This window comes from Prosopis cineraria, unplaced genomic scaffold, assembly GCF_029017545.1.
Source record: "Prosopis cineraria cultivar Desert tree isolate PC_DT_omini unplaced genomic scaffold, ASM2901754v1 PC7, whole genome shotgun sequence".
Lineage (NCBI taxonomy): Eukaryota > Viridiplantae > Streptophyta > Magnoliopsida > Fabales > Fabaceae > Prosopis > Prosopis cineraria.
Window position 1 is genome coordinate 7072636 of NW_026555338.1, and position 19249 is coordinate 7091884.

At 36.5% G+C, this 19249-nt stretch overlaps 1 protein-coding gene across 1 annotated transcript; it reads right to left on the minus strand.

The window, feature by feature from the left end:
* Positions 1-998: 998 nt before the first annotated feature.
* Positions 999-13113, minus strand: LOC129314890 (protein NRT1/ PTR FAMILY 5.10-like). Its single transcript, XM_054958375.1, has 4 exons — positions 12819-13113; positions 12512-12729; positions 11115-11653; positions 999-2089 (listed from the first exon to the last, which is right to left on the minus strand). The coding sequence occupies exons 1-4, from the start codon at positions 12949-12951 to the stop codon at positions 1276-1278; spliced, it is 1704 nt and encodes a 567-aa protein (XP_054814350.1). The 5' UTR covers positions 12952-13113; the 3' UTR covers positions 999-1275.
* Between the last annotated feature and the right edge of the window lie 6136 nt (positions 13114-19249).

Consider the following 19249-nt stretch of genomic DNA (forward strand, 5'->3'; position numbering starts at 1 on the left):
GGATTAAAGTGTAATTTTGCCCATAAACTATTCTTATTGGGGTAATGTTACCCCTAAGCTGCTCATTATAGTAATGTTGTCCTTAAACTAATTGAATCAAAGAAATATTGCCCCTGCTCTTTAAATGTTCATTAAATGTAGCTAACAAGACCCACTTTTCATAAGTTAAAGTGCAATTTTGCCCTTAAACTATTCTTAGAGGAGCAATGTTGCCCTCGCAATTTAAAAATCATAAACGTTTGTTAACTATAACTAGTGGGACTCACTTTTTATTATTTTTCTCTAATTAACATTGAATTAGGTTAGGATTTCAACTAGATTGTGGCATTTCAGTTGCTAAATTAGTTTTTGGATAACCACTTTATGATTGTCTATATATAAGTTTTTTCATTTATAATGCGTGTGAGAGAGTATATTTATTTATAATAATCAATTTTGTTAGTTGATTCACTCAAGACAATAAGAAGTGACCTTTTTACCCTAAAAATGTTGTCTATATACTTTTTATTGGATCAAGAGATCTTGCAGCGTTGTCAATGTAAATTTATACTTCAATTGTTATCATATTTCTCACTCAAGAAAATTAATACAAAAAGCTTTTCTCAACATACAGTTCATGACTTGTTGGAATATTGGTGAAGTATATAATGACATAAATAAATGCTTACACATGAATATTAAATGTTAGAAAAGATGTGAATGGAATGATATTAATACAAAACGTAATTTTTATTATCTCTCACTAGCTAACAAGCATTTGTGATTTTTAAACGGGAAGGACAATATTACTCTTCTGAAAATAACTTAGGGATAATATTACACCTTAACTCATGAAAAGTGAGTCACACTAATACAGTTAATAGAAGTTTAAATGGCAAAGATAATATTACTTCAATTTAATTAGTTTAAAAAACAACATTGCTATAATGAGTAATTTAAAAGTAATACTGCTCCTGTGAGACTAATTCCAGTGCAAAATTGTACCTTAACACTAAAAGAATTGGAAAGCACCAGTGAATTTAGAATACTTGAAGATTTATACAGGAAATAGAAGATGATGAGTGAATATAATAACTACGTTAATACTTCACCTTAGCGAACCACTAAACACATCATATACAACAATTACCTAACAAAAGGATGGCCTTGTTATACAACAAACTTCAGTCAGAAAATTCTTCATAAAATGGTCCAAATAATCAAATTCTTTAGCAAAAGGGAAGTCTTTGTGTAGCTTCAAAGCTTGCTTGCCATCGATCAGATTGCAGGTTTCTTCTAGGTGCTTGCTCGCCTGTAAACATACGATCTAGAAAAGAACAAGAAGGCAAACAGCTCCACGATACTAAGAACAGCAAGGAGAGCATAGAAATAATCAAGATGAGCACGATTAAGATTACTAGAGAACCAACTATCATACAAATCGCCACTTGTCGCTTTTTCAATGCACGAGACAAGAAAGCTACTTAGAAAGTTCCCTACACCAAAAATGCTCAAATAAAGGGCAAGGCCAACACTTCTTAATTCATCGGGGACTTGATCATAGAAGAACTCTTGCAAGCCAACCATTGTGAAACCATCAGAAATTCCAAACAAGACATACTGGGGAATTAACCACCAGATGCTCATTGGAATTGTCACTTCAGGCTTATCAACTAGCCCATAGTCTCGAGCCATTTTGAGTCTTTTCATCTCAACGAAGGCTGCTACTATAATAGAAATAGTCGAAAGAAACATTCCACTTCCAATTCTCTGTAGCATGGAAATGCCAGCGGATTCTCTAGTGATAGCTCGGGCTATAGGAACAACGATGCGGTCATAGATAGGAATGAACAGTACAATGGAAAGACTGATGAAGGATTGGAGGGAAGCAGCCGGTACGAAAATCCCAGGCCAAATTTTCCTGTCCAATGTAACCCCTTGCTTGGTGAAGAAAGTTGGAGACTGAGCAAACACAACAGCATAAATCAAACTTGTGGCCCATATTGGAAAAAGCCTAAGGACTGCTTTTGCTTCTTCAACCTCATAAACGTCACAAACTTGACCATCTTTTCTGGAACCATCTGGGGCAACTAGTGCTTTGTTAAGGAACCTGCCATCCACATTTGAGAAGGCATGCAATGTCATAGATATCGAGTTTCAGATATAATCATTTCAAGAAAGCTTTCAAGTGGAATAAAGAACCTGCCATCCCTTTTACTCTAAGGGTGATTGAAATCTTACACAAAAAAGAAAAATCTGGCTCAATCGAGAAAATGACTATGAGCAATAAAAAGTATAAATAGATATTGCAATGGTGATAGAAATCTTGCTTGATAAAGAAAAGGATCTTGCTCACTACAGAAAATGATTATGACTATAAAAAGTATAAATATAAAAATAAAAAAAAAACATGATAACCAAAATCAGGAACAAAAATGCATCAGTAGTTGCCTTGACACATTGATTTTTCTATAAATGATCCATTTGTCAATAACCTCGATGCCTCATATCACTTGCGTCACTTGTATTAAGGAGGACAAGTACATTTGCCATTTGTATTAGTATGGTAAATATTTAAAATTGCTTTGTATGAGCATAGCAGCACATGAACAAGGGAAAGTAAAAATGCGTGCACAATCGTTATCTCCTAAGAAGCATTATAGTTGGCCAAAGAAAAATTTACTTAGAGAAGGAATGTGATAGAACCCAATAATATCCAGCAAAAATAATAGAATGCAATACAACTACTGATATTGATAATGAAATATAGTTGTTTCCTTAAGCCCGAGAGTACAACACTCAAATTTCACAAAAACTACAACACACAGGCTTTAACACACCAGAGCAACGCAATCCACAAATATACAGTACAGACCACAACATATACAGACATGAGATGCCATATCTCTTGCGAGTCTTCTATCCATAAAGTTAACCTGATTCCCGCAAAGCATGTTACCCTTACAATAATCTTCTATCAGCTCCTACAATCATCAGTCAGCCTGATTTTGAATTTTCTTGAACAACTCCTATAGTCATTTAACCTGAATCCCCCCCGCGCTGGGGGGGGGATCCTATGATGTGTCTAGTTTATTTGAGGAAGGAATAGACATCCAATATGCCCATCTTGCCAATAAATCCTTTGAATCTGACATTTGATATTGCCTTGGTTAAGAAATTAACCACTTAATTCTTAGTTGAAATGTGAGTCAACTCAAAAATAGCAGCTTCAAACTTCTCTTCAATGAAATGCCAATCAATCTCAACATGACTGGTTCTATCATTTTGCACTGGATTTTTAAAAATACTAATAATTGATGTATTATCATGATGCTAATAATTGCCACTTTATCACGCTTAATAGGTCTAGCCATAAAAGTTCTTAATTCATCCATTATTTCTCATATCATGTGAGCAAGGGCCCTATAAGAAACTGTTGAGACGCTATTAATAAATAACCAGAAAACAGCAAACTAGCAACAACAGAGCACAAAATAAGGGAATTCCTGAGGTTTTAGATTAATGTGATAAGGTGCTAAATCAGAGTTACAAGAAGGACTCCCTGATTCAGTGTAAAACCCTCTTCCCTTGTTACAATGAAAATCACAGCAACTGAGATAAACCCAGCCCCTCTACTACAGAACAACCGCTGGCTTTTGAGAGGCCAATCCTCTCCTCACGACTCTCAAATACCAAAATATGACATACCCCACTTGGGGACCTCAAGCATAATTATAAACCCAAAAGACAACCCTCACGGACTCCAAAAAGAACCCTCTCCTAAGCCAGGTCAAAAGCAACTCTAAAGCAGCCTTAGTTGTTATTTTCTTGCTCCTTAATAGTTGGAGCAGTCAGGTCAACGTTCTGACCATCTGAAGGCATCTTTCCTTTTTCATGCTTCTTCTTAGGTTTCCTTTTGTAGGTCTGGCCAGCAAAAGTACTCCTATCATTACCCTCCCTTAAAAGTTTCACCTTGTCCTCAAGGTGGAAATCAGGGAATTGCATAGAGATGGTCTCAGCATCCTCCCAACTACTCTCGAAATCCTGCATACCTTGCCACTTCATGAGTACTTCACGCTGTCCATTCAAGAGTTTCCTGACTTTAAGAATTTCCTAAGGCTGCACTTGTAATTCTAAATCTGCTGACAGTGCTGTAGATAGAGTGGGCGTGACCGCCGCAGCATGTACAGCCTTCTTAAGGTTGGAAATGTGAAAAACCGGATGAATAAGTGCAGTAAGGGGTAGTTCCAGCTGGTATGCCACTGTCCCCACCCTCTCTAAGATCTTAAAAGGCCCATAAAAGTGAGGACTGAGCTTCTCGTTAATTCGTTTGGCCAAAGACCTCAGTCTATAGGGTCTGATTTTGATGTAAACCTGATCCCCAACTTCAAATTGAATATCCCTTCTATGTTTGTTAGCTTGTTCCTTCATCTTGCATTGTGGCCGCAGCAAATTTTCCCTCAGGGTAGCAATGACCAGATTTCTGGCTTGGACTTGTTCATTGACAGCTTCAAGAGTAGAAGGCTCCTCATTCAATTTAAGGAAGGTAGGAGGGTCTCTTCCATAAACTGCCTTGAAGGGGGTCATGTTGGCAGCACTTTGATATGAAGTGTTGTACCAATATTCAGCCCAAGATAGCCACTTAACCCATTGATTCGGTTTCTCACTGATAAAACAGTGTAAATATGTCTCAAGTCCTCAGTTTAGCACCTCGGTTTGGCCATCGGATTCCGGATGATAAGCAGAGCTAAGGCATAATTGGATGCCCGCTTGTTTAAACAACTCCTTCCAAAATTGACTGATAAACACCCTATCTCGGTCGGAAACAATTGTTTTTGGAAAACCATGTAACTTAACGATCTCGGAGACAAAAACTTCAGCAACATCCTTGGCAGTAAATGGGTGAGCCAGGGGCAAAAAATAGGCATATTTAGTGAGTCTATCAACAACAACAATGGTGTCATACCTCTTGGATTTAGGAAGCCTAGTAATAAAATCCATGCTTATACCCTCCCATATGCTTTGTGGAATAGTGAGAGGTTGCAAGAGTCCTGCTGGAGATAAAGCTTGGTATTTATTTTTTTGACAAACATCACACTGTGCTACGTAAAGCTGAATATCTCTCTTCATGCCTTCCCAATATGCTACATTAGCCAATCTCTTGTAAGTGCGAAGGTGCCCAGAATGTCCCCCGACCGGTGAGTCATGAAATTCCCGCATTAATAAGGAAATTCGGCTGGAGTTTTTTGGTAAAACCATTCTGCCCTTGTAAAGTAAGTACCCTTTTTCCAAGCTGTACCCTTCTACACTGTGTGGCTTGGCAATGAGCTGCTGCAAAATTTGAAGTAGCTTGGGATCCGATTGAACCTCCTTCTCCCATTCTTCAATGTCATCGTGCTGCTATCAAGAGAAACCGAACAGCTCTATAGGTTCTTCCTGCCTAGAAAGAGCATCCGCAGCCCTATTCTCCTTGCCGGGCTTGTAGACAATCTCAAATTTAAAACCCATGAGTTTTGAAACCCACTTTTGCTGATTTTCTTCAACTATTCTTTGCTCCAGGAGGTACTTCAAGGCCTTTTGATCAGTGCGGATAGTGAATTTCTGCCCCCATAAATAATGTCGCCATTTCTAGCTCCCTCTCATAGATAGAGCATTGTTTAGCCCTATTAGAGAGTTTTTGGCTAAAGTATGCTATGGGTTGCCCCTTTTGCATCAGTACAGCACCTACACCAGATCCAGAGGCATCCGTTTCAAGTTCAAAAGGAGCAGAAAAGTCCGGCATGGTGAGCACCGAAAGAGTGGTCATTGCTGTTTTGAGCTGTTCAAAAGCTTGTTCAGCTTCTTGATTCCACCTGAAGGCATCTTTTTTTAGTAAATCCGTGAGTGGACTTGCTATTTTGCCATAGTTCTTGACAAACCATTGATAATATCTGGTCAGCCCTAGGAACCCTCGCAAGGATTTCACATTCTTGGGCTTAGGCCATTTCAACATGCTGTCAACTTTTTCTGGGTCAGCTTGGACTCCTGCTTTTGAAATGATATGACCAAGGTACTCAATCCTTGGTTGAGCAAAACTGCATTTCTTCAAATTAATCACCAATTGATTTTCTTTCAAGCATGTTAGTACCACATTTAAATGCTTCAAATGGGAATCTAAATCAGTGCTGTAAATGAGGATATCATCAAAAAATACCAGCACAAACTTACATAAATACTCTCTAAATACCTCATTCATCAAGGATTGAAAAGTTGAGGGGGCATTAGTCAAGCCGAAAGGCATCACCTTAAATTCATAATGACCTTCATGAGTTCGGAAAGCAGTTTTGCGCTCATCGCCAGCTCTGATTCGTATTTGGTGGTATCCCAATTTCAAGTCCAGCTTTGAAAACACAGTAGCCCCCTTGAGTTCGTCTAATAATTCATCGATGGCAGGAATGGGAAATTTGTCGGGCACTGTAATCTTATCCAAGGCCCTGTAATCCACACAAAACCTCCAACTTCCATCCTTCTTTTTCACCAGCAAAACAGGATTGGAAAAAGGGCTGTTGCTAGCTTGTATGATGCCCGTCTTCAACATGTCTTTCACCATATTCTCTATTTCATTTTTTTGTAAATGGGGATACCTATATGGCCTTATATTGGGTGGTTGCTCACTAGGTTTGATGGCTATAGCATGATCCTTAGCTCGTGAGGGTGGTAATCCTTCTAAAGCTTGACACACCGAAGGGAATTGTTGCAACAACTCTTCTATTTCTGAAGTCAGGGTCACGGCCTCTCCATTCTCCCCTATCAATCCTTTATACTCAACTAAATACCCCTCCCCTTTCTTCCTCATGGAGCGCATCAAAGACTTAAGGGTAGCCTGATTTTTTGACAAGGTGGGATCACCTTGTAAATAAACTCGGTTGTTTTTCTTGCCAAATTTCATAGTCAATAAACTCCAATTCATTTTGACGTCACCTAGTGATTTTAGCCATTCCATACCCAGGATAGCGTCAATGCCATTCAGACGAAAGGGATAGAATGTTTGGATTATGTCAATACCCTGTACCTTCAAATGGAGGTCCTTACAGCGTTGCTTCCGTTTGAGTGTACCCATCTCCTACTGTAATTGTGTATTCGGATATCTCATCCGTTGGGAAATCCTTCTTGCTACGCAGCTCCTCTGAGATGAAATTGTGGGTGGCTCCACTGTCTATGAGAATGACAATCTCTTCCTCCCCGACTTGGCCCCTTACCTTCATCGTATTGTTGTCTCCAAATCCAACTATAGAATTTAGAGAGTTCCATGCATGTAGCTTCTTCCTCTTCCCCGTTGCATTCCCTTTCCATTTCCTGCTCCATCTCGGCCTCCTCTGTATCCTTCTCGGGATTCATCTCTAGCAGCATTACTTGGTAGTGCTTGTTTTTACATTGATGATTTAGGCCAAATTTGTCTCTGCATTTAAAACAAAGTCCCAGCTCCCTTCTGCGACTAATCTCAACGTCCGAGAGCCTACGAGAGAAACCCCCACGCCGGAAAGTGGACGAGCTTGCCGAACTCCCTTGGAACTTCAATCCCCTACTTTTGTTTCTGCTTTCTTGGTCGTGTCCGTGGTCACATACGCAGAGCTCGTGAGGATTGTGGCCTTGCTCAACTCTGGTACGTGGGTTACACGTGAGAAATAAGGCTGGGCTTGGTTTGTTTTAGGCCCAGATTGATAACATTGGAACCCATTTCTATGTGGGCCTTTGCCTTCCTCAAGTATTCAGTTCCTTTCTTCCACACACAGGGCAGATTCGATGACTTCACGTAGAGATAGGGCACTCGTGAGCTTCAATTCTGCTTTGACCTCTGCTCTCAACCCATTCCGGAAGGCGCCAATGAGGCATTCCTCGGAAGCTTCTCTTAATGATGCGAATAAACGTTCGAACTCCTCTACATATTCCAGCACCGTGCGCTCCTACCTTGCTGAAAAGAGCATCTCAAATCCCCCCCCACATTGAGTAGAACGAAACCTACGTAGTAACTCGCTCTTAAACTCAGTCCAGCTTCGCAGTAGGGTCCGTGTATCAATCCATTGCTACCAGTTAAGTGCCTTCCCTTCAAGACATACCACCGCAGCTTCTATCTTTTTTGGCTCTGCTATGGTGTTGACCAGGAAGTAGCGTTCTACTTGGAAAAGCCAACCCAATGAGTCTTCTCTCACAAAAGTAGGTAACTCTAATTTTGTGTACTTTCCACCATCCCTCTCACCATGTGGGTTACTACCAGACGCGTTCCCATGGTCACTAGCCTCTTGTTCCGGTACACAAGTGTCCGCCATTGTTCTTTGTATCTGTTCCAAGGCCTCATTTGTCTTTTCTAACACCTCCTTAATGGTGGTTATATCTCTGGTCAGCACACCGTCTCTTTGAGCTCTTGAACATCCGGATTCGCATATTGCACGCACTCATTCATTGTCACCGTGGTCTGTAAAATCCCCTAAGATCTCACCGCTCTGATACCAAATGTTGAGACGCTATTAATAAATAACCAGAAAACAGCAAACTAGCAACAACAGAGCACAAAATAAGGGAATTCCTGAGGTTTTAGATTAATGTGATAAGGTGCTAAATCAGAGTTACAAGAAGGACTCCCTGATTCAGTATAAAACCCTCTTCCCTTGTTACAATGAAAATCACAGCAACTGAGATAAACCCAGCCCCTCTACTACAGAACAACCGCTGGCTTTTGAGAGGCCAATCCTCTCCTCACAACTCTCAAATACCAAAATATGACATACCCCACTTGGGGACCTCAAGCATAATTATAAACCCAAAAGAAAACCCTCACGGACTCCAAAAAGAACCCTCTCCTAAGCCAGGTCAAAAGCAACTCTAAAGCAGCCTTAGTTGTTATTTTCTTGCTCCTTAATAGTTGGAGCAGTCAGGTCAACGTTCTGACCATCTGAAGGCATCTTTCCTTTTTCATGCTTCTTCTTAGGTTTCCTTTTGTAGGTCTGGCCAGCAAAAGTAATCCTATCAGAAACATACTTTTCCACTACTTTCTGCGACTTTTGCTTCTTGCTTCTCTATGTGATAATGATTCCTCAAGCATAAGTGCATTATCCTGAGGTGGATCTTCTATCAATAATAGAACCTACCGAATATGTATTGGTGAAGACATCTTTTCCTCTAACTCATTTTCATAGGATCTTAGTCCTATGCCATGTGTCAAAATTCTATAAACTGCATCCATACGCTCAAACATGATTTTCTTATTAACACTAACTACTAACTACTTTTGGATAGTTTCTTTTAAAAGAAAAAAAAAAGACAAACTGATCACTAACATCTGATTTAAAATAAAATAAAATAAAATAAAACAATTTCCATCCTTTTTTTTAATTGCAATTGGTTGCCTATCATCAGGGACAACTCAGATAGATGGTTTCTCTAATCTCTGTTCTGTACAGAAATTACAATTTTGATGGTTCCCACAACTTCAGCTTTTTTAGATGCCTTCCAACTTGAATTTTACTGATTTGTGCTCCAACTTCATGATAAGTTGGGAGAAAATTATGTTTCCTAATTACTGCAACAACATCACAAGAGGATTTTTCCTTGTCAAAGTGGTTGGCTAAATTTCTTGGCCAAAACTTGAAATCTACATTACATTTATAGGAGATAAAAGAGCAAGATCTAAGCTGTGAAGTATGAACGTGAAAGAACCTATATGAACAAAATATTCAAAATAATATTAACAAAAAGCCTATCTAAACAAAACACTTGAAATGATCTCATCTCATTCTAATTAAAAAAAAAAAAAAGAATAACTCTTAGTTAAAAAAACACTTCAATTAACCATGAATGCATATAAACATTATAAAAAAAGCAAAAATTCTTAATTAAAATTAATCTTCTTCATTCTCGGTATTTTTGTTTTGTCTTCTGGCTCTTAGTCTTCTTCTACTCACTTGGTAGCAAGGATCTTGATTTTGGGCATCCTCATGTTTGTCTTTCCGTGAAGTACGTATCTTGGTCTTTTAGTAACCATGAACATATAGTTTTCTTACATTAACTGCCACTCATGGTTTTATTATGCTAACCACAAATGTGTAGTTTTTTGCTAACCATCAGAATTTCGCCTTTTTTTTTTTTTCACAAATAATATGTATTTTATATGCAAATCACCTTCTGAATTTTTTTAGCTTTTCTTGATCTTGTAACTGGTTCCCTGTCATCATGGACAACTTGGAGAGATGCTTTCACTGGTCTTTACCGCCATTTCATTTTCAATGTTCTACGGGACAACTTCTGTATTACTAGTCTGTGTAGCTGACTCCAGTTTTGCTGGTTTGTACAGCAGCTCAATGATAGATTGGAGAGACAAGACGTTTAATGACTCACAGCCACTTCATGAAAGGTTTTTGATTTTGCAAAATGGATAGCTGTATTTTTTGGCCAAAATCTTGAAATACAATACATTCATGGATGATAAAATAGAAAGATCAAAGCTCTTAAGTAACTATGTGATAAAACATATTTAAACAAAATATTCAAATTAATTTTAGGATAAAGGGTATCTAAACAACTTATTTGAAATGAGCTTTATCCTAACAAAAAACAAAATAACTCCATCAAAACAAAAATAAAATACCTAAGTTGATCTTAAACATATGGAAAAATGATCCAAAATAAACAAAACAGCTTATTCTAACTTACAATAAAATAATAAAAACTAACTTTAATTTTCATCTGTCATCAATATAGGTGATAAAACAGTCCCCCAACCCCCAATACTAGTTTTCATTTTTCACGGTCCCATACATCACTATGAATAAGAATTTGCTGGACAGAGCAATGATTTAAGGAATTTAGAAAGGTTTTATTCATCATAAATGGAATAAAGAAAAAAAAAGGTTCTTATATGAACGGAGAAGCAAATGTATTTTCTTGTATTTCTGAGCATGAGGATTACACAATACATATGGGCAATAAGGAGAAGCCTCAGAAATTAGGGATACCAAAAGAGGCATAAACCAGATCCCAAATTAACTCCTATAACTATGGCTATTTATGGCATAATAAAAAAAAAAGATATTCTAATATTAATAATTGAGACATATAACATTAATATCAATAAAAAGAGACATAAAGCGTACTAATCGTACCTAAACTGTTTGGAGCCTTGGTGAGGCATAGTACCCCGAGCTTCCTCTTCACTAGCTATTGCTGAGGGTGTAATTCCCCAATTGCGTAGGGCAACAATGAACACCTTACCAATTCTCAAAAATGGGCTCTTTTCATCTCCTTGGATGCTAAACCGATAAGTCCAAGTTCCACAAAAGAATACAAACAATGCAATAACCATCACAATGCAAGGGATTCCAAATCCAAGAACCCAACCAACATTATCCTGGATATAGTTCAATACTGAAATAGTTACTAAGAGACCTGCACAGAAAGTAAAATACCACCAGTTAAAAAAGGAGCCTCTAGCCTTCAGTTCTTCTGGGTGTTCCCTGTCAAATTGATCAGCTCCAAAAGCCTGTACACAAGGCTTGTGTCCACCTTGTGCAAATGCAACAAGATATAGAGAGAAGAAGAATAAGATTACTTGGATCTCAGAACAAGAGGTGCTACTATTAGCAAATTGACAATCAACAGTGCTGACAGGAAGCACTGCTGATAAAGTCAACAGGCCCAGTGCCTGCATATAAATCCAATAACAATTCAGATGAGCAATTAAATATGAAGCATATCAAAACGCAAGTAAACAGACCTTCAAGATCATTTCTAACAAACTTCAGACAGATTATTTTACATAGACTTGCTAGTAACCTGATGAAAAGCCTGAAAAATTCAACTGAACCTGTAGCCAAATCATGGTAGGAAAAACTTCCAGGAACCAAAAAAAAAAAAAAAAACATGAGTTAACAAAAGAATGAACGCAGTGACAATCAATTTGATAACTATTTCTGCAATTCTTTATCATAATCAATACCTTGACCTAAGCTAAATTTAAAATAAAATGGATGTAAATTGTCATATAATCAATTAAATTGACTTATTTAATGAATGATTTTATCTGGGGGAAAAACATAGTGATTACTGAAACAATTTATGAGAGACAAAGGGAGTTCTGTCCTATTGTTTGCATGCAACGCTAATTAATAAGCTCACGAAGGTAGATATATTAGCTGAGAATTAGATGCATTCCATTAAAAGAAACTTCAATGATGTTACTTTTAAGAAATATTGTAAGCAGAAGCAGTATTGTGTGTAGGTAGCAGTCAAATGAAACATGATAGATAGTTAGAAGTAGTGAGTTATTACTTATCAGTCGGTGGCTGTCAATACATCAGTTACAAAACATAACTGAAGGTAACGGAAAAACAGACACTCTTCCTACTCAACAGGAAGCATAAAACAGGTAAGTGTTCCGGAGTTGCGGAATCATCTAAAGAAATTCTGTCGAGAAAAGTCTATTGTCTGGATTCTTCAAACGACGTCTTTCCAACCATTCCATGGATCAAGATGTATAGTAGCAGAAAGTCGAGAAACTAACCAGAATGTAGATGAAGGATGCTAGCATGATGGTGCGGTAACGACCGAGAAAAGAATCGGCAACAAAAGCACCCAGCAGAGGAAGCAACGACGCCGTTCCAGACCAGATATTCACGTTCTCCGCCGCCGTCACCGTGGATTGCCCCAGGGGCCCCGTCAGATAATTTATGAGGTTCGAATTGATTCCATAGTAAGCAAACCTCTCCGCCACTTCCACAACTATGGGAAATACCGCAAAATGAAACGGGAGTAAATATTTCGCATACAGGATTCATTACTGAAAGTGATAAGCGAAGTGATCAGTTTACCAATAATGAAGGCCGCTGCTCGCCAACCACCGGAGTAAGATCGGAGTGCTGGCCGGCCCTTGAAATCGACGGTACCATCCACCGTATCCTGCAGCAGCGGAGTTTCGGTTTGGGAATTGTCGGAGATAGCCATGGAAATGGTGTGGACCACCGTGAACCACCACCAACACTTTCCGCAACTCAGTAATCCAGCGCAAGCTAAATAAATGATTGCTGGCTTGGATGTGTCATAGTCGGTCTGAGAGAGAGAGATGGAGGGCGTTGGTTTAAGAAGTGACTGGTGGTGCACATGAATTTTAAGATTTCTCGTGAATTCACAGTAGATGTAGCTCAATTCAATCCTTCGTTTAGTGGGTCCATGGTAGATTGGCAGTTATTTTTAGAAAGAATTAAGTTATCACATAATATAACTAATTATTACAAGTCCCGTCGATATGTACATATTGAAATTTATCATGTAAAAAAAAATTTTTTTGAAACCGACAATTTATCATAGAGCTAGATCCGGTTTGAGGCTGATAATTTAAGCTGATGCAACTTGAGCTTATTTGTAATAGGATTAAAATACTTATATATATATATATATATATATAAAAGAGGGAGACTTACTTTGAGGCTCCATTCTAAATTCATTAATAACAGTTATCATTCTTCTAAACTTAATTTACTAATGAACCTGAAAATAATTAATAGTTTTGAGTAAAATTTGTGTGTAATTCTCCGTAAAAATAAGTCATATAATTAAGTTTGATCTTGATATTTTTTTTAAGTTTTTGAACTTATTTGGCCAACCTAAATATTAGAATTATTAAAAATTATATTATTTTTTCCTTAATTTTTAAGTTAATTTATACTTTTTCCTTGGCAAATGACATAACATTGCAACACACTTTTGTCATACACTTGTACGTGTGAAACCAAGCATTAAAAGAATAAAAATGAAAGCATATAAAGTAATCTTTTTAATTTATTTTTTAAAGTATATAAAATAAAAATGATAAACAAATCAGAGTATCAACTAAACTAAATCTAGTGCAAACACATAATTTAGAATAGAGTTAGTAATTCGAGCGGACCAAGCTTATTAGGATCAAGTTTAATTCAGGTCGGATTTATTAGGTTAAGCCTGGCCCTAATTTTTTTCAACTAGGTTCGGGCTAGCCCATTGAGCTTGGCCAAAATTTCCAACTCTATATATACACATAGAGCTAGAAATTTCAACAATCGGGCTTATTTGGATTAGGCTCATTCAGATTGAACTTAAAGTATCCTACCCTCTTGAAAAGGTCCATATAGCTAAACCTAACTTTAACTTTTTTCAGAAAGGTTCGGGTTGACCCCGTCGGGCTTGGCCTAAATTACCGGCTTTAGTTTATAGGTCAATCAAAAATATGAAAAAACAATTAAAAACAAAATATTAAAAAAAATAACTTCAAATAATGAAGTTGTCTCATTAGGCGTAATAATAACAACTATAATTTTTGTTAAATTTTTATTTGAAAAAATTTGATATTATTAATCATGTTATAATAGTATTACATAATATTTTTATATCTATTGTCTCCTTTGAAAAATGATTTAAGAGAAAAATGCTCCATTTATTAGCATAAGGTGCTCAGTACTCCTCAAAGAAAAGCATAAGTGGAAATGCATTTTAACCCTAATAATAATTGCAATAATATTTTTAAATAAATTATAAAAAATAACCTTTTAATTAATAATAATTAAGCCCTTTAGATTTTTAGGTTATTCTTTATAATTATTTTGGTCAACTAACATTTTTTTCTAAAATATTGCACCACCCAAATTTAATATTTTGATATTTTATAAATTTGTATTGAAAATGAGGGAATTGAAACATTCTCACTCCACTAAACATAATTAACCAATATAACTCCTAGTAATCTGAGACTTAACTCGAAAGGATGATTACCAAGGTTTAATTTAAAAGCAAGGAATCCCAAGTTTTCTAAATAAAAATGAGTTTAAACCAATCAAAATCTTTCATATTAGAGTAAAATTAAGTTACGGAAGCATGAGATATCTCAGAGGAGTGAAAGAAGAGAAAAATGGTTGAAAAACAAAACATATGCTGTGATACAGGGTAATGCACTGTGGCATGTTACTTTCTGTGCCACGTGCCATGGCTCAGGTGCCATGCATTGTAACGTGTTGCACGAAATTTCAACTGACAACAGAATCGGGGGAACTTTTGACTCACCCCGATTCTCTGTCCGACGTTCAAATGATGTGATTTATGTGTCTACGAAAAGCTCTTTACATGAATTGACTAATGGTATGGGTTTTACTTCCAAAACAAGACACACTAGGAAGTTAGACACCCAAACATATTTCAATCACTTTTCACAACTTTAACACGAAATAGGTGTCCAAAACCATCAACATGTGCCAAAAGCTTTTCTTAACATCTGGACCATATCCAATGGACCTAGGAGTAGGACTATCAATACAATAATATGTCACAACCACTGAAACATCAATATAATAAAAATTCACTCCTCAACCCCATTTTATCAAAAACAAAAAGGGAGGTAAATTATCATTGCATTTCACCTAAATCATTCAAAACATGTTCAAATCATTATTTCTATACTTACACTAGTATTTTAGCCCTATCAACATATATATATATATATATATATCAATATACACAAAGACTAAGGGCCCAAAATACAAATCTAACATTCCCAAGTACAAAATAGTGCAAGTGTGATGACATATCAATATACACAAAGACTAAGGGCCCAAAATACAAATCTAACATTCCCAAGTACAAAATAGTGCAAGTGTGATGACATGCATTCTAGAATTGGAAATTTATACACTATTACACAATTAAATCTAAACTAGAGGCATACAGTAGGAATATGCTAATTTCTTGCCTCTTTAGCCTTCTCCATTTCAATACCAGAGCTAGAGCCTAAAAAATGTTAAATGAAAGGGGTGAGTCTAGCCATTCAGTAACCAAGGTTAAGCCTACCCTATGCAGTTATATATTAATTATAACCACAAACATACACAAGGAAATCAAGTATGTAAAACATGCTGGCATATAACATAACTTGTTGATTGTCATTAAATAACATCTTTAACTCTTATAACTAGGTGCATTGTCACCATATTCTTAAATATGTGACATGACCCATACTCATGTGACTTGCCATCATTTAATACGTGTGACACGTCATATATTTACTTTGGCAATGATCAACTAATCTTATATCCTCCTTATTTCTTCAGACTAAAACTGGGGCTATAACACTGATTAGGGCTTTATCCGTGTGACTAGACTATCCAAGCTCACCAATCGTGAGGTGTGACCTGGTCAAAGATCACAGGACTCACTCTCGGACCACAACTTCCCCTATTCTCAAATTCCTAGGGTATCTCATACCTTAGGCTATTCTCCTCATTGAACTGGTGGAGATAGTTAGGTTCTAGTCCCTCGACAAACTATGAGACAGTCCCTCAATAAACAATGGGACAAAGCTATACCCTCGTGCACCAAAAGGTAGCCTAAATATCATATCAATTTTTCTCTACTCCTAATCCCAAAGCAAACTCCTACCACTGATCATGCCATAATCAATTACTCACTCATTTTCACTTTTTCATTTTCATATACTCATTATTACAACAATTATGTTAGGCTCACGACCATATGCTACTCAAGTATGTATTCTCATCATTTTCTCAAAATTCATTTCTCATTAACACACATCTATCTCACATAATCATCATATTCATTTTTCTAAAGACATATGCAAGTTCATATTCAAAACATATTAATTAGGCATTTTCATTTCAATTCAAAATAACTTTATGCACATTCAATTTTTCATATACTCATTGAAACTAGCACATGCTTTTTCATGTTGAAAATTAACCCGTGCATGGCACACTCATAATGAAATTCCATTTACAATCAATTAATATATAACTACCCAAAGTAGAGTTTCCTCCGGTTACCTTAAACCTTTGAGAGGTCAAAGGTTTACCCCTCAATCAACTAACTTCCAAACTTGAATTTTCAATCCAATAGGTGACTAAGAGCCAAAACTACAATCAACCAACTTGAATTTTATCAACATAACTAACCCAAGCATTTAAACTCTCAATCTCCACTTCTAAATTGTCTAACATTCACTCTACAAGAGTTTGAGCCTGTCCATTGGGTTTAATAATTACCTTTAGTCCCCAATAACATTAATGATCTATTAAATCCCCATTAATGGCATCACAAACTTCCAATCACCCATAATAAATGAGATTTTTGGATATTAATGGTGCCCAACAACTTAAGACACCAAAACTCATTATACCTAGTTTAAGTACTTTAATATACTCTCATTAACTCCATTTGAGTCAATAAATTCAGACCCATACCTCATATGGACCGAAATCACCATCCTCATCTAAACATTAACTCAAATCCTTGAGAAAATGGAAGAGGAAAGGAGAAAAAGGGCTTAAAAATCTTACCTTAGATGGTTTAGAGCTTCAAACCTCCTCAAATTCTCATCTAAGTCGTGCCCCAGCAGAGCATTGGCACATCTCTCCATTTCCTCTTTTCTTCCTCTCTATTTCTATCTCATTTCGCGTCTGATACTGCAGAAAATGGCCATGCACAATGGCGAATGCATAATGCGTCGCGGTGCATGACATAGAGAGGTCCTCCCTCGCTTAGAAATGTCTTTGCGCCACAACGTGTGGCACAACAACATCAACTTTTCCTTTTCTTCTCCTTTTGATGCCCGGGTGGCCTGCCTTGATACTGGACCTATAATTAGGGCTGAAATACCATCAAATATGATTATTAGACTTCTCTAGCCATACACCACTTCAACTTACTTAATTACCCTAATTAGGTTTTATTAATTAGAGAATTAAAACTCAAGATGTTACAGGAATGAACCTCCAAATAAATAGATAAAATTAATATTGTATTATTGAATTTGTGACTCATTTTTCAATTTTAAAATTAAAAATATATTGCATTATTTGAAAATACCACAATTAAGAACAAGTGACACTTTAGTTGTAAATATCCGTTAATTTGACGTTAGTTGACTAAAAAAATTATAAAGAATAACCTAGAAAATTTAAAAGACATAATCAATATTAATTTTTTTAAAAGATCATTTTCTTACTAAATATTAAATATTTTAATAATATTTATTAAATTTTATTCTAATAAAACTTCAAGGTATCCTCGCTCCAAGAAAAAGAGTTTAAGGAGGGACGAGTTGGCATCAAAGGACATGCCATATGAAAAAAAAATGATAGGGTTAATGGATTAATAATGAAGGATGATTTTTGCTCCTCTAGAAAATTATTTAGGAGAAAAATGCCCCACTCATTAAAATAAGGTGCCCAGCGCTGCTCAAATAAAAGTACAAGAAAAAAAATGTACTTTAATCCAAATATTTATTATTCTACTTGGGAAGTGGTATACTAGGTCTAAGAGGGTAATCAACCAAAGCCCAATCTAATCTGATGAGGAAGGACTAAACCCAATAGTGAAGCAGCTCATAAGTATAAGTAGAATGCCATGTTTAGAAAGTCAATGACATAGTCTCACCCACTTTGTCTACTACTCAAGTTTGTTGGTACGCTCACTCTCACCACTTCGCACAAGACACACCCTCAATGATTTAATGGTGTAAACAATTAACTACTCCTTTTAGCGCCAAAACTCAAATTCTAAGGATTGTGTCTTTTTCATTTTCCTATAAATAGGTGACGAGCACATGATAGAAGGACTCTTAACACTTTGACAAAGCTTACCCAGACTTGCCTAGTGCAAAATAAACTTTGACCTTATGTCAACTAACTTTGCTCAATGTAAATTGCTTCATTTATGTAAACTTAGCTTCTTAGGCTAGTTTGTATTTCTCTTTTTCTCTTTGTCTCCATGGAGCACCTATAACATCCACAATTTTTATTATCAAATTAAATTATATTAACTAAGGGTAATTAGAAGTAACAAATAATAAGAATGGATTAGCTATAAGATTCTTCAAGATTTGGGGCTTCAGAATGTATTTGAGGGAGAATTTTAGGTCTCTTTCCATGATTGTCTGTGGTTGTAACCCAAAAAGGTGATCACCATGTGCAGACAAGCATCCCTAAAAAAGGAGTGTGCTCTTTATTCACAATCATCCATGGTTAAGTCTTTTAGTGGAGATAAATGTCCATGGTTATGGATAGAGGAAGCAAATCTAGTTTAAGTGGCTTTAATCATCCGCAATTGTGAAATACACAAGCCATGACCGGTTGTGGTTGTAAATATGTATAAAAGTCCCTATTTTAAAAATCAAATTAGATTGCAACAAGATGGGGAGAAGGAGAGCAACAATAGGCTCTGCTAAGGCTTTAATTTTTGTCCACTTGGGAGTATTTTGGGTCCT